General features: G+C 41.7%; 1 protein-coding gene across 1 annotated transcript in view; it reads left to right on the top strand.

Moving 5' to 3' along the window:
* The window catches only part of LOC125745103 (plexin-A1-like), a 149,178-nt gene extending 144,856 nt beyond the window's left edge, over positions 1-4,322 (top strand). The window contains 1 exon segment of the mRNA XM_049017601.1: positions 265-4,322. Coding sequence (XP_048873558.1) covers positions 265-360 — 96 coding nt within the window. The 3' untranslated portion in view covers positions 361-4,322.
* The last annotated feature ends 10,899 nt before the right edge of the window (positions 4,323-15,221 follow it).

The following is a 15,221-nucleotide window of genomic DNA, read 5'->3' as shown; positions in this document are numbered from 1 at the left end:
TCATTATTATTATTGTGAAAGTGAAGAATTGTCATTGTTGACACATCACAGCACACAGGGTACAACAAAATGTGTCCTTTGCATATTAGCACAATCTTGTGATTGAGAAAAGGAAAAAATATGTAGTCTTCGTTTGTAAATATGCCCATGGTCACAAATACAAAAAATAAAGTTTTAGATCCAAATGTTTGTCAGAATTTGCTGCCGTGTTGTCCCCTGCTCTGAGCCCTAACCCTTAATGATATCCCCCCCCACCCCATGCAGATATTGTCGGCACTGCAGAAGGACGAGCAGGCACGCAGGCAGCGGCTGCGCGGAAAGCTGGAGCAGGTCGTCGACACCATGGCTCAGGCTAGCTGAGGACCACCATGTCCCTCTCAGAGGACCGGAGGAGAGCTGTGCCGTTCAGGGCATGTTTATATGAATAAGTAAATAAATAAGCCAACAAACTAAATGGAAGGACTGCAAGCACTGAAGCAGTTGCACTGGTAGACAGTACAGAGCCGGATGGATTGGTGCGGCCTGGTGTTAGTTTTTACCTTCCCTCACACCTCTCCATCGCCCGTAATGCCTAGACGCCCTTAACCCAAGAAAGAAACTGCATCCAAGCGAGTTCTGTTGCAGTTTTTTCTTCTCTCTGTTTTCCCTCGTATTGAATTGTGTGCCACAGTTTTACGACTGGAAAGCGGCTGGTGAAAGGAATGACTCTGTGTATGGTGTGTGGGGACTGATGGGTGATTATGGTCACATGACCACCTGTCACAGAGAAAATTCGGACCAGGCTCAGGTCACATCAAGGACATTTGGTTGTGACTTTTTTAATCCGCTCCACTGCCCACTCTGGACTGCTGTCACTTGTGTTACTGCTGAATTTGCACAATTTACAGGAACTCAAACAGAAGAAAAAATATAGAAATTATATATATATATATATAAAAATAAATACAGTTGCATTTTTAAAGAAATATGTGAAAATAAAGTGGGGAAACTTTGTTTTTTTTTCTGTCTTTTTAAACATACAGAAATTAAAATGACAAAAAAGCCTTTGATATTTCAGTGAAAAAAATGTCCTGTGAGATGTTTTATTTAAATGTCATTTAGTGCTAAGACCTTTTGTTAGATAAAGTGTGCTATAATTTAAATGTTAACCTGCTTTGTGACTGAAAAGTCATTTGGAGGGTAGGGGTGTATCAAAACCTAAAACATCATTAGCAGGGGAAGTTTCGCCATGTCTGCTTACGGGGGGGTGGGGGGTTGGTGCAAACACACATGTAGGTTTCAGTGGTATGTACTATGGAAACAAGTACTGTTTAGATTTGATTTGCAGATGTTCTTATCTTAAGTGAAATTGTGGTTTTTCGATGTGAGAACAAAACCCTTGTTTGGGCTGTGACTCCCACGCAGGACAGCCTCTGTGCTTCGAAGGAAGGCTCGTCTCGCCACATATTAGAGGGCGAGTCAGGCCTGGGGGGACCGGGCTCGTTTGCGCTGTACAATCCCGCTGTGAATCCCTTGTTCACAGCAGTAATTGTTTGATGAAGTACGTTGTATTACTTGAAGAAAGACACCTCTTCTCCCATTTGTTGGACCTGGATTCCAAGAGCTATCCGTGGTTATTGGCAGTGAGGATGCAGTACCTGGGATGAAAAGCCTGAATCCCTGCCCTGAAAACCAACACACAGGTCTCCTGTTGGATTTCCAAATCAGTCCCCACTGTCAGAGCCATTCCGGGGACCGTGTCCTGTACCGCCCCCCCCACCAGCCGGTCTCTGCCATCTCAACCTCTGAATGTATGACGCAGGATGGAAGGCGATGTTGAGTCCCGGCAGATTCAGCGGCGAGGAAGCGAGGCGACCCAGTGGTGCCGTAGACAGGCACTCTGAGCGACCCGGATAAAGCAGAGCAACATAGAGTTTGGAGCCGAGCTGTGAACCCAGTGATCTGAAGTGGTCTTTGGTGGGGGGGGGGGGGCGGACCAAGGCTGTTTCTTAGCTAAATAGCACCCTTTACCCCTTGTTCCAGCACAAAAAAACAGCACAGTTGACACCATTAAGGTTTTGATTGTTTCTCTTTGTATTTAATTTCCTTATTTTATAATAGACGTTTGAAGTCCGACTTGTGCTGAAAATGTAAATTGTCCTTGTTTGCTCGAACCAAACTGTGGTCTGTAATGTATTTGCTATATTTTTTCCCCATCAAAAGCGAAATCCTCTCCCCTTCCAGTTTATTTATTTAATTTTCTTTCCTTGTGTTTTAGTTTTATGGTAGTTTCCCTCCAGTAAGTGTTCTTAGTCGGTAGCAGTGTGTTGCTGGTTGAACATCCATCCGTATTGCGTTTGTGTTCCGTTGTTATTTTATGAGGTTCAGGCAAAAAAATAATGAATCTGATGAAAGTTTTAAAAAGGCAACTTTGTCTTGAGTACCAAGATGGTGAATTGCTGCTGCTTAACCCTGCTTTTTGGAGTACATGAAGGTTCTGTCTTTGCTATTTGATAAATTTCTGAAATTCTCTCCCGTGTAAACTGTGTGAAAGGTTCCTTTAAAAACAACACCGTAAACTAACAGAGAGGAATATATCTGGCCTGCTCAGATGGTTAGGTCACTTTTTTTGAGGATTTTATTTTTCACAAACAACTGGGAAAAATTTAGGTTGATTACAGGGCCAACAAAACAAATGGATAAAGGAAGAGAAATTATGTGTATTTTAGGCTGTGTGATGTTTTTTTTTTTAACATGATGGTACTTTTAGGAGTATTTTTTGGCCATTTGTTGTGTCTGTCTCTTCATTGAGATATAGGGCATCTGTAAAGCGCCTGGTCAGCTCTCTCCTCCTGCTTTTGGGGCCCCTTAGCAGGGATGGGCCCCGGTTGCACTAAAGGGGCCACAAGCCTCACAGCATTTCATTCCAGCTCAGGCTCTCAGTAGCATAGAATGCTCTAATATCCCTTGTCCATCTTATTTAAGTCATTAGTTTTTTAAAGGGTACTTCTGAATTTTGAAGGGCCAGGTCAGCTTCCAGGGACTGAAACTACTTACACTTGATGGTTGGGTCAATCATCTATGAAATTTCAGTTTCTGCTGGCTCCTTTTAAAATGTAAGCTCTACTGCAGGACCCAGTATGCTGGCCGTTGGTATTTACACAACAAGAAATTTAAAATAATTTTTGAACAACATGAGTGGGCCGTTTAGACTGTGCCAATAATTAGTTAAATTTGTTATAATAATTAATAAGCCAATCCCACCAAAGGGATGCTATCAATCTCATGTAACAGCTTTCCTAATGTATATCTTGGTGTATTTTACCACTAGTTGTGAAGGAGTCTTTGGAGATTGCAGTGGTAAAGCAGTCAGTTGAGTTCCAGCCTCAGGATATTTTTTTTTCCTTGTTTGATCTTGGTTTTGCTGTTCTGTTCAAGGGGTGTAAAGGAAGGTTTTCCCTTATGAAATAGAGTAGTGGGTGGTTTCATAATTTGCATGACTAGACTTGAGTATTGGGGACTTAAGATGCCTCTTTTCCTTTTTTGTGCCCCTTGGTCTGCGGAGAGAAACTGCTTATTGAGATGGTATGTGGGCAGTCATGTGCTGCAGAGGACTTCAGTGTCAGATCTCACCCAGGCAGATGGGACGAGGAGCAGGGTGCCAATGGAGCCAGTGATGCTGTTTTGATGAGCACATACAGGGGCGGATTAACTTATCTGGGGGGCCTAGGCTGACATCAGCATGGACACTCAGGTGTTGCCAATTTAACTAGTCGATCCATTTTGCCCGATGTGGGGGGGGCCCTGGTGTTTGCCAGGGCCCTATGCTGTAGCCTAGGATTGCCTATGCATTAATCCGCCCCTGAGCACATAGTGCCTTGTCAGCTCCCGCCTGTCTCCCCTTTGCCGTCCCACCCTGGCAACCCCCAGCTTCTGTCCCCCTCGATTCTCCCTCCTGTTTCCCCAGTCCAAAGTTCTGCTGTTTCCTGTCATCTTGCTCACTCCACATCTTCTTTATCTGGATGAGTTCAGAACTTTGCCCTTTCAACCTCTCTTTTAAAACATTTTGTTTTGCTCGTATATTGAAAAGCTGTCCTTTTTAAAGCTAAATTGAAATGCGTAGGAACAAATGATATACACAGATAAATTTAAGCGGGGGGAAAAAAGAGTTTTAATACTATATGGATTCCAATACATTTTTAAGAGTTTCAGACTTGAAGCAACTGTGACAGGTTGGCTGTTAAATGCTCATTGTGTAAATATTCTGCTATTTCCTATTTTGCTGGTTTATTACTTGTAAATAAATGCGCATCAAGGAGAGATTAAAGTTTTTTTGCTAAATACGACTGCTTTTGTCATCCCTTTGTGTGCAACTTAAAGTCTTACAGTTTTATCCTGGCTCAAAATGAGCTGATGATCTCATTTGTAGCCTGACATGTTGTCTGGGGTCATGTTGTATTCACACCTAAATGCTCATTAATTCTGTACTGATGACAGACCACACAACTGTGCGTAATATAATGTGTTACTCAATTTATTGACTCCAGTTCATCGCTACCGATTAACTTCACTTAACTTCACAGGCCAGCGTATTGGACCTTGTATCATATCCCAGCCCTATCCTGGACAGCTCTGTCAGGAATAATGCTCACAGTCTACATCCCTCAGTTTGAGCAGGAGCTTCCTGAGGTCTTGGATTAATTGGTTTTTAAATGGCTCCCCTGCACTCATATAATAAGCACCTGTACTAATACTCATCTTATGGTTCGGGCCGGTTATATGTAAAGTGCTTTGTGACAATGACTGTTGTTAAAAGCACTACATAAATAAAATTGAATTGAATTGAATTAACATCGAATTATAGTGTGGTAACCATATACAGTACTTTGAGAAAGCCGTACAGTATATAATATTTAAATTGATTTAAAATAAAATGATGCATTATGCAGCATTAAATAATTAAGTATAGTTAATATGTTGGAGCCATAATGTATATATGTGTTGCGCAGGAAGTAAGTAGTGTTACACAGCTATTAGATCATTTTAAATGTGTACCTTAAGCCTTCTTTCCATTATCACGTATCCATTGCAGGATTATGGCAAACCTGGAGCCTGTCCCAGCACGGCCAGGGTAGGAGGCACTCAGAATAGGAGGCCAATGCATCGCAGGCTGCACCCATCACTCCAGGCCAGCAGCAATACAACTTACAATCCAGTACCACACTACAGTAAAATCCCATTATAACGGACTTCAAGGGACCTGGCAAAACAGTCCATTATATCCAAAGTCCGTTATATCCAGAGTTGCTGTACGCCCAGAACACAACTACAGGACACCCTTTACTCATGCCACACCCCAGCAGACACACTTGTGGTATAGATTATTATATTGTACTTGTAGTAATATAACTTTACCTGACCAGATGCGTGACTATTAAAAAGTGGCCCTGGGGACCAAATTGTTTATCCGTTATGAGCGAAATTCCGTTAAATGCGAGTCCGCTATATCCGATGCTTTTTCTGCATGTTCTTAAAGGAGCACAGCCAGGACCAGCGGACCTCATCAGTTATAGACGATATTCCGATATAAGCGAATCCACTATAATGGGATTTTACTGTAGTTTTGACTTGTTGGGGATTTCTTGTTGTATATTAACCACAAAATGATCTTTAATTTTTTTATACCTTGTTCCATGCATATTATTTAGCCATTATTGCCACTACAATGCTGCTTTCACACTGTTTGCAACATTTAAAGTCATTTAGCTCATTTTATGCATTGTAGGGATAATCACTGTAAAAAATACATATGTATATATTAAATAAATACGCACGGATGACTGCAAAATGCACATAGAATTCTGCCTTCCATGTTGCATGTGACCTGAATGGGAGATTATTTACAGGTCTGAGTTTATCTGGGAAGTGCACTAACTAGGTGAGACTTCCCAAGGCCACCAAACATCTCAGTAGGCAATGGAGCAGAAGTCACAACACTCACCTGCTATTTATCAGCCCTGGTTGGCAGATACCACTTCACTTCTGAGTTCACCGAACATGGGCCGATAGAGATGTTCTCATTTGCTTCAAATCTAACCGCCTGGGCTAATTCAATTAAAATTCCATCAGAGGACAGCTGCAATGACGAGACGATGGTGAGATCATTGACTGTGAATGATTCTGTCAGAAGCAAATGTTCACTTAGTGCTAATGCCATGATGAATGGTTTGGAGGTACAGAAAGACCTGGAACTAGACCTGGGGGGTTTTCTTCGTACGTGGTTTGAAACATCCAAGATCAAAGGACTCATCCAGGATCGTCTAATCATGGATACGGTTATTCGGGTATTTCAGTTCTTCTAAGCCATTAAAGAATCAGATTAGCTAAGCTGGATAAAACAATCCGCAACATCTGTATGATCTCATGGATACCGACTAGGCTTCATAAATTGACTCTCAGAACCATGATCAGTAAGAAAATGAATGACTGGCTATAACTCCAAAAGAGAGGGTGCAAATGTGAGGCATTTTTTGGGATTTTGCAGTTTCTGTAGGAATTGTGCTCTTGCTTTTGCCATTTTGCAACACAACAAAATTAACGACAAATATATGAAACGATGGATGGATCATTTGAGATACTGTATGTTGTCGTATCGCTCAGCCCTGCGCACATATATCAGTGCTAAAACTACTGTTAAACTGTGGCTGAGAGCATGTGCTCATCTAAGATGTGCTTATCAGCATTAATCATTGTAGCTAATTATGTAACCGTAATTTCAGTTAACACCATGGAATTAGATATTTCTAAAGCGCTTAGTATAAATTTAATTTCATGTTTTAAATGTTTAGATTGGAAAATACAACACTATCATGTCTGAACTTTTGCATTTAATAAAATATATGTACAGTGGACATGCAATGTCATGTTATACAGTTACACCAGGACTACATTAAGCATATTTACAAACAAGCACTCTCTTACTTTTACTCAGGTAGAAAGGCCAATGGGGTACTTCAGCTTTTACTAGAGTACATTTTTGCCTGTTTATTTCTACTTCTACTTTCTCATATGTATTAGTGTGCAACAAAAACACATATTCAGTGGCATGCAAAAGTTTGGGTACCTTTGCTTATAATGTTGGTTACTGTGAGTAGTCAAGTCAGCAGAAGATGAACTGAACACCAAGAGGCATAAAGCTAATAACGACACATTTCTTTAATAATTTATGTGAGATTATATTTTTGTTTCTATTAATTACCGGTATAAAATGCCAAAAATATATTTAAAAGGCCTGAAGCAAAAGTTTGGGCAGTCAACATGGTCACTGCTTATTAACAGCCGCTTTGGCAGGTATCACAGCTTGTAAATGATTTCTGTGGCCAGCTAAAAGTCTTTCAGTTCTTGCTTGGGGGATTTTCACTCATTTGTTCTTGCAAAAGGCTACTAATTCTGCAAGATTCTTGGGCCGTTTTACACGCACTGCTCTTTTGAGATCTGTCCACAGATTTTCAATGCCGTTTAGGTCAGGATACTGTGAGGCCCGTGGCAAAACCTCCAGCTTGTGCCTCCTGAAGTATTCCATTTACATTTTGAGGTGTGTTTCATTATCCTGTTGTAGGACCCATCCTCCTTTTAACTTCAAGTTACAGATGGTGTGACGTTTGCTGCCAGAATTTGCTGGTATTATTTCAAATCCATTCTTCCCTCTACCAATGACATGTTCCCTGTGCTGCAACACAAGCCCAAAGCGTGATCCTTCCACCCCCATGCTTAATAGCTGGAAAGGTGTTCTTTTCCTGGAATTTTCCACCCTTTTTTCTCCAAACATACCTTTGCAGATTATGGCCAAAATGTTCTATTTTGTCTTCTACAGTCTGTAGGTTTTGTTTCCAAAATGTATGAGGCTATATAGCATTATATATGTATTTATTTGTGTGTATGTGCGTGTGTGTGTGTGTGTGTGTTCTCTCCTTATTATGATCGCACCAATTGGTTGCTCTCTTGTTAAATCTTGTTTGCATTAAATAAACCTGCTCTGAGCAGGTTTGAAGTTACTGATTGGTTGTTGTGACAATCAATCCAACAAGAGTTTCTAAGAACCAAGAAATCCTGGATCTAGACAAATGGTGAACAATTAAATCTGGATAACTCGTTAATCCACGTACGAAGCACAACCCCCAGAAAGTCCTCTGTTGATTGACAGTAGCTAGAGAATTTTTTAGCATCGTTTTCTTCTGATGCACACACACACAGATGGTATAGAGATGCTGTTTCTCATGGCTCTATTTGTACAGCGAAAGCTTCGGAAGCTGACAGATCGCATTATATGAGAAAGGCACTGGGACCATAAACAGAAGTGCCCCCCCGACCACTGTCAAATCCTCACCAAAATGTATTTGCCCTGTGGTGCAAGGCTGAAGCAAAAGCCACAACCAATGGGAGGACGAAAAACTGCAGGACGATGCAGAAAGGCCAAGTGGCTGCCTGCTGCAGAATTTCAGGACCATCAGGGCACTTCAGCATGACTCCCCGTCCGTATCTGCATCACATCAGCTCATCGTGAATGATATGCAGGTTCTATGCAACGTCTGACTCAGCGTCCTGTGATAAGTCCCATCATCTAAAACAGGGTAAAGGATGAGCAAACATCTTCGTAAGGTATGAAAATGTTATCTTCTGTATCCCAGAATGCTGCAAAACAACTTAATTGAGTTTTGACCCCAAAAGAGATTTTCTTTCTCATTTCTCAAACACATATAGTTTCATTCTCAGTGTAGACATGTTGTTACCACCTCACAACATGACAGAGTTGCTATTTTTTCTCATTATGTTTATTTCAGTCAGAGGAGGCAATCTTTGACACGTTACTGGGAAAAAAACTCGATTCAGTCACTGTGTGAGACTTAAGGGATAAATGGTTTTCTCAAGTGTATCAAGCAAAAGATTTCAGCTATATCTCTCTTCATCATTCTTTGGTATTAACTAGCTGAACTTTCACATGCTGCTCTGAGCTGGGGGGAGGTGTTTAAAAACAAAAACAAACAAAAAAAAAACAAGTGTCATCAAATGTCTGAAGAGTCTCTTGGACAAAATTGCATTACAATTGAAATAGACTGCACTCCCAGCAGGAAAGGGTTGATTTGACAAGCAGATCATCAATCAAATAATAATCTCATTACCGTAACACCAAACGGAAGGATTGCTTCACAGGAAAAAATACAATTACTTCTAAGACATTACCTCTCTCATCTTCCTGTGACATTATCTTTTTGACTTTATGCAGGATTGCAGGTCAGTTTTAAAGAGCCACCGTTACTGTCGTAAGGATTTTGTGCTCTGTGTCATCACCGACCAACAGGGGATTCACCTCTGAATGTAAGAATCACTTGAACTTTTCGTTCCCTCATGCAAGGTCTGCATGTAGATCCATACCAAACTCTGCCCTCTGCGATTTCATGGCCTCTTCGCTTCCTGCTGAGTTGGCCATTCAAATGATTCACTTGTCTTCAGAAGCTTACAGCTTATTATTATTTTATGCTGCATGAAAATTGCAGCGACTCTTTGTTGCTGTTATTTTGAATCGCCTGTCCACTGTACTGCAAAAGAGAGCTGTCTCTGTACTGGTTCTTCTTGCATTCTTGCCTTTTCCCCTTTCCCCCTTTGTGAAATGATGCAACCTCTGGAAGCCTCAGTGAACATTCACACAGAGTTAAGCTTCCGCAACAGTAAAAGTGAGAGATTTAGCTAAGATGGGATCCTTAACGATGCAGAATTACTAATGGAAGACAGTCAGACCTCACTGGAGCAAACAGCACATTAAATGTTTTAATCTGGTAGCGAAGTCACTTCTGAGTACATGACTGATAAGGATCATTGAGGGAAACAAGGTGATAGAAGTGAATCAGAGACCAGAGCCAATGTCAGGCCTGCTGCTGAGCGGAATTAGCGTAAGGGCTAAGTGCCTGCTTGGGTAATTTTAAGCTCACAGAGAACATAAGCTCAGCTTGTGTTCTCATCTGAAGGATGCGCAAGAGGCAATTAGCAATCGCAGGACACCTATGCGGCGGATCCTGCTGCAGCATGAGCCTGGAATACCAATTCTGGGCCATCTCCCTCTGGAACCTCTTCTGCTTCCAGCGCGTTCTGCCTTCTCCGCATCAGTGTCTTCGGGATGGAAAGGAAGCCTCTTGAGAAGCCAGCTGACGGAAATAAACAGACGGGCCAGAGGAGTCCACTGTCTCTGTGCCAACAGACTCCATCTTTCTCGCTCGTCTGGCCCTCAGAGGCCATGACTTGACTGAGCTGATCCACCTTTTCAGCCTCTCTGACGGAAATGATTTCAGCTACGTGAATGGAGTCAGTACCGGTCTGATTACCAGCCACGGCCTTTCAGCTTTGTGAGGGGGAGAAGCGGGTGAGGGAGAGACAGATGGGGAAGGGGGGGGGGGGTGCACACATAGCTGGTAGGAAATGAAATACACAATCAGAACTGGTGGCCAAGCAAGGAAAACCTGCAGAGTCATTAAAGATATTTCACATCCATGAATTAAAAAGGCAAAAATCATCCAATTATACAAATATTATGCAAATTGTGAAAATTCTAGGTATTTAGTTATATCTGTGCATACACACTCACACTCACACACACACACAGGTTTGTAGTTATATCTTAGTGGGGACTCTCCATTCATTTGTATGGGGAAAACTCCCTACATGACAACCTTAACCCCTACCCAGCCCTAACCTTAACTATAAGTAACCAAAATATTAGACTTTTGGCATTTTTAGTTTTTTGACTGCATTCACAGATCTTTGTGGGGACCTGAAAAAATAGTTTTTTTATCACATTCTGGGGGGTATTTGGTCCACACAATGTTATATAAATATAATCCATAGGCACACACACACACACATTTGTAATTATATCTTTGTGCGGACTTTCCATTCACTTCTATCGGGAAAACTCTAATCCCAACTTGACAACCCTAACCCTAACCCAACCCTAACCCTAACCCTAACCCAACCCTAACCTTAACTATAAGTAACCAGAGACTTTTAGCATTTTTGCTTTTTTGATTGTATTCATGGATTTTCATAAAACTGAGTTTCCTCCTGTGGGAACTGAAAAAATGTCCCCACAATGTCAAAATAAGAGTTTTTGTATCATATCAAATGTCCCCACAATGTAATATTATCCACTGTGCACACACACAGACACAGCCACATGCACTCAGCGCAGTGCTAAGTCACGTCCCCAGTGAGAGCTGAACACAGCAGTCTGGCTCCGCAGGCTAAAGCCTCAGATACTGCGGAGAGGTGCTGGGTCTCTTCCTACATCACGCAGGGAACACCACACTTCCAGGGTGAAGATAGCGGTTGGTGAAGGAAAGCAGGCCCAGATCAGCCCGCAGAGGCCAACCTGCCCTGTGAGTCCTTGTAGCTGAATCTGTGTCAGGTTTCAGTGGTGATATAAACACTGATAAAAGGGCTCAGACTATTATCTGTTACGGATGAAACATACCTGTCTGTGACATATCTGTGCCCTACTGGACATAGATGAACTGCGCTTCCTATTAACACAATGAAATCTGCTATTTTTCTTATCTTGATGTCTACAGTTATTGTAGAGTAAGCTTGAATTAAAGGGTTGTGGTCAAACATGTGACTAATACAATGTTATTCTGGTTCAAAAGAAGCTTAGCGAAATTAATTTCAAAACCTCCAGACCAAACTGAAATTTGCATCAAAAAAGGTTTTGAAAAGGAGAAATTTGAGTTCCAACAAAGAAAGGCCTGCAGCAACATACTTTATAATTCATATTATTTTTCATTCCATTTCATTATGTGTTAACTGTCAGCCTTTTATTTGGGTGGCCGTGGGTGAGGGGGGGGCGCCAGTGAACCATACACTTTCAACTGGGCAAGTGTTTTCTTTAGTAACCCACAAAAGTTGGAAATGAGCAAAGTTAAATAAAAGAGGAAATTATACAATTTTTGTAATCTTTTAATTTATCAACAGATGAATTTCCCTTTATGGAGGCTGTAGATAACAGCAGCTAGTGCACTGCTCTGTGTAAGTTCAGGTTTGACCCTGTATTTCACTGGGGTTATGTGAGGTCTGGTGATGTGAGCCTCAGATCCCACAAAAGACAGGAAGAAAACATTTGATAATTACAGAGGGAAAGTGGGTTATCACTGTCCTGGCTGTAGTGAGGGTTTGACCACTGTCAACCCATGTGGCGATATTTATGTAATTCCATAGCGCTGTGGAAGTCAAAACACAAGTTGACTCGGAGGCAGAACACTTAGAGGACAGAAATGTAGAGTATGTGACAGATCTTTTATGGGAACTCTGTGGTCTGTGGTCGGCACTTGAGATGATTTTGAGAGCTGCCAAATAACACCGACCGTACGTAGATCAGAGAGCAAATACCCTAACCTAAATCTGAGTACCTGAACACAGCAGCACCTCAAAGTAGTAAAGAACAGGAAACACTGATGGATCACCTTCCAGGACCCTGCGTGTCAGCTTCTGAAGGATACATCAGCCTTCTAACCCTCTCTTCTACCATGAGACAGGCTGCATATAAGCCGTCATCCATCTGAAATGGACCACTGTGAGGTTCCAGCAGAGATGGATAGTTCATGTCCAGAAAGTAAAAATCCAGACCAAGATTTTGTTTTAACCATCCAGCCGAATATAAAGAGTCTTAGTCACAGAGTACTCAGCTGGTTGGTTGAAACAAAATATTGGTCCAGATTTTTACTCTTTGGACATGAATTATCCTCCTCTGCAGTCCAGATATTTCTCTATTGACTTGGGCAGAAATCAGACTGGCCTCCCAGCAGGAGTCTATGAATGCCTTCCCATCATGGCCCCCTCACCCTACCCACTCCCTCCTTTGCTTGTGCTTCCCATTGATGCACAAATGGGCAGTATCTCATTACGACAGGGCACCAATTTTCTCTCTGGACTCGCTCGGTCTTTTATTCGCAAACCAGACGGACTGTTTTGTTGCATCGATACACATATAAGCGGCCACAGAAGCATAGAGCTATTTCCACAGAAAAAAGCAAATGGTGGCACACAAATAGGCAGCATGGCAGTCCCAGGGTGATTTTCTGTAACACTGAACTTTTCTTGATAGCTCAGAGAGTTGGGACAGTGACTTCTCGCCCATTAATGCGGCGAATGCTCTGTACGTGTCTAATTGGCATGACAGTCAGCTGCCTCAAATACCTGCCATGCATTTGTCATGAACCTGGTGAGCTTTCAGCTGTTTTTTCTTATTATTATTTCTCCACTCATTTCTTCACTCTCGCAATTTCTCTCACTTGCTCCTTGTAATACGATCCCCCAACCCTCTGATACTGGATGGGATTTCCATTCAAAATCAGGATCTTGGTAGCATGTTGCTCTAAACCAGTGTTTCTCAAACCAGGCTTTAGGGACCCCCAGACACTCCATGTTTTTGCTGGAGTGGGGAGGGAGCAAAAATATGGACTGTCTGGGGGGTCACTAAAACTGGTTTGGGAAACACTGCTCTAAGCTGTGTCTGTGTTGTCAGTGATACCTTTGGATGTATTTTAGATAAGCAGAAGCAAAGCCACACATAGCTTTTGCTAACAGCATGGAGCTCCAGGCTCTAAGTTTTCTGATTAAAGTTTGTTCACCGATGTGTTTTTTTCCTAGAATTTTAACTGACTTTTCCGGAATCTTGGTAATTTCACCAGTTCTTTCTTGTCAAAACTGGCACCAACAACTTGAGAAAACGGAGGGAAATGTTTATTCTAACAGATCAGAGAATGCAGTTATGAGTTTCAGATTAAGGATCTAGAGTTTGGAAGAACTTGTTTGAAGATTTTCAACACTAAAGATTAGGTTTATTTATCACATCTGAAAACATGAAAACAGAAATAACAGGAATCCTGTTATCGTGCCCTACACAAGCATTACAGATTTCTTACATGAATTCCTCAGACATGGCTGAATATTTGGACTTTTGGTTTGCATTGAGTGAACAGCTTCAGAGTGCGGTAAACATCTAGAGCTGCTCGATAAACTAAATCCACTACATGCACTACATGTTGATCTGTTTTAAAGAGGCAAACAAAATGATAAAAATGTATAAAAGATAACAAAATTATAATTAGTTGCCCTGGATAAAAGCATCAGGTAAACAGTGAAGTGTAGGTGCAGGCAGAGCTGGAGGAGGCCCACCAGTTAGGAGAAGAGTGCTCACCCTGTGTGACTGTCTTAACATGCCAGCAATGGACGTGGTGGTGAGTTTTGGGTTACGGTATAAGACAAAGAGGATGCTAAGGTGGGGGGGGCTGTTCTGGAACTATCTGCTTGCCTCAGGATCTCATTTATGGGGGTCAGGGTATCCACAAGGGACCCCTGCACTTCTAGGGGTGTCCAGATAGTATTTCGAAAGGCCCCTAAAATGACTGTTTGATGTGCTGTGTTATCAGTGCTGAAAAGAGGGTCTCTGGATGCGTAAAACCCCAAACATTGTGCCAGGCTGACAAACTGAGCAGCAGAGTTACAAAGTGTAGATTTCAAACAATTCAATCTAACAGTTAATTTAAACATTTACCTATATGTTATAGTCTGACAGAGAAACATAACCAGAGATCTCTGTAAAGGTTCATCTCTCTCTCTCCCTCTCCCTCTCTCTCTCTCTCTCTCTCTCTCTCTCTCCCTCTCTCTCTCTCAATTCCCCACTCACACGGCCCTGCAAATGAGTCTTAGCACAAAACGGGATTCACTGGCTGGTTGTTTATTAACAGATCAGTTTTAGAGCAGGCACAGTCACTTTTATACGACTTGTTTCAGACTTTCAGTCACGAAATCAGTGAAGTCCCTACCAGAGCTCCACTTTGGTGATGTCTACATACATCTTGCAGAGAATCCCTCCCTTTACACTGCTGCCAGGCTGAACGCTTACAAAAGTACAGACATATGTCTGTTTACATCCAACCTATAAACTATACGTCCAACGTATAAATGCATTGATGAATACCTTTTTGCATATTTCTGCAATGGGAAGAGCCATCAATAACTGATATACTTTTGCCTCACATCACCAGTGCCAGTGGTGAAACCTGTCATTACTTATTAGTAGAATAACACTATATCCAAAGATCAATGTACTGGCCCGATTTAATAATGAATTATAAACATGTCATAGGTGGTATAAATTAAATACAAATAATAGGCTGTGTCCCATTTTGATTGTA

Source organism: Brienomyrus brachyistius, chromosome 6, assembly GCF_023856365.1.
Source record: "Brienomyrus brachyistius isolate T26 chromosome 6, BBRACH_0.4, whole genome shotgun sequence".
In the NCBI taxonomy this organism is placed as follows: domain Eukaryota; kingdom Metazoa; phylum Chordata; class Actinopteri; order Osteoglossiformes; family Mormyridae; genus Brienomyrus; species Brienomyrus brachyistius.
The sequence above is the reverse complement of the archived record's forward strand: the minus strand, read 5'-3'. Positions and strand labels throughout refer to the sequence as shown.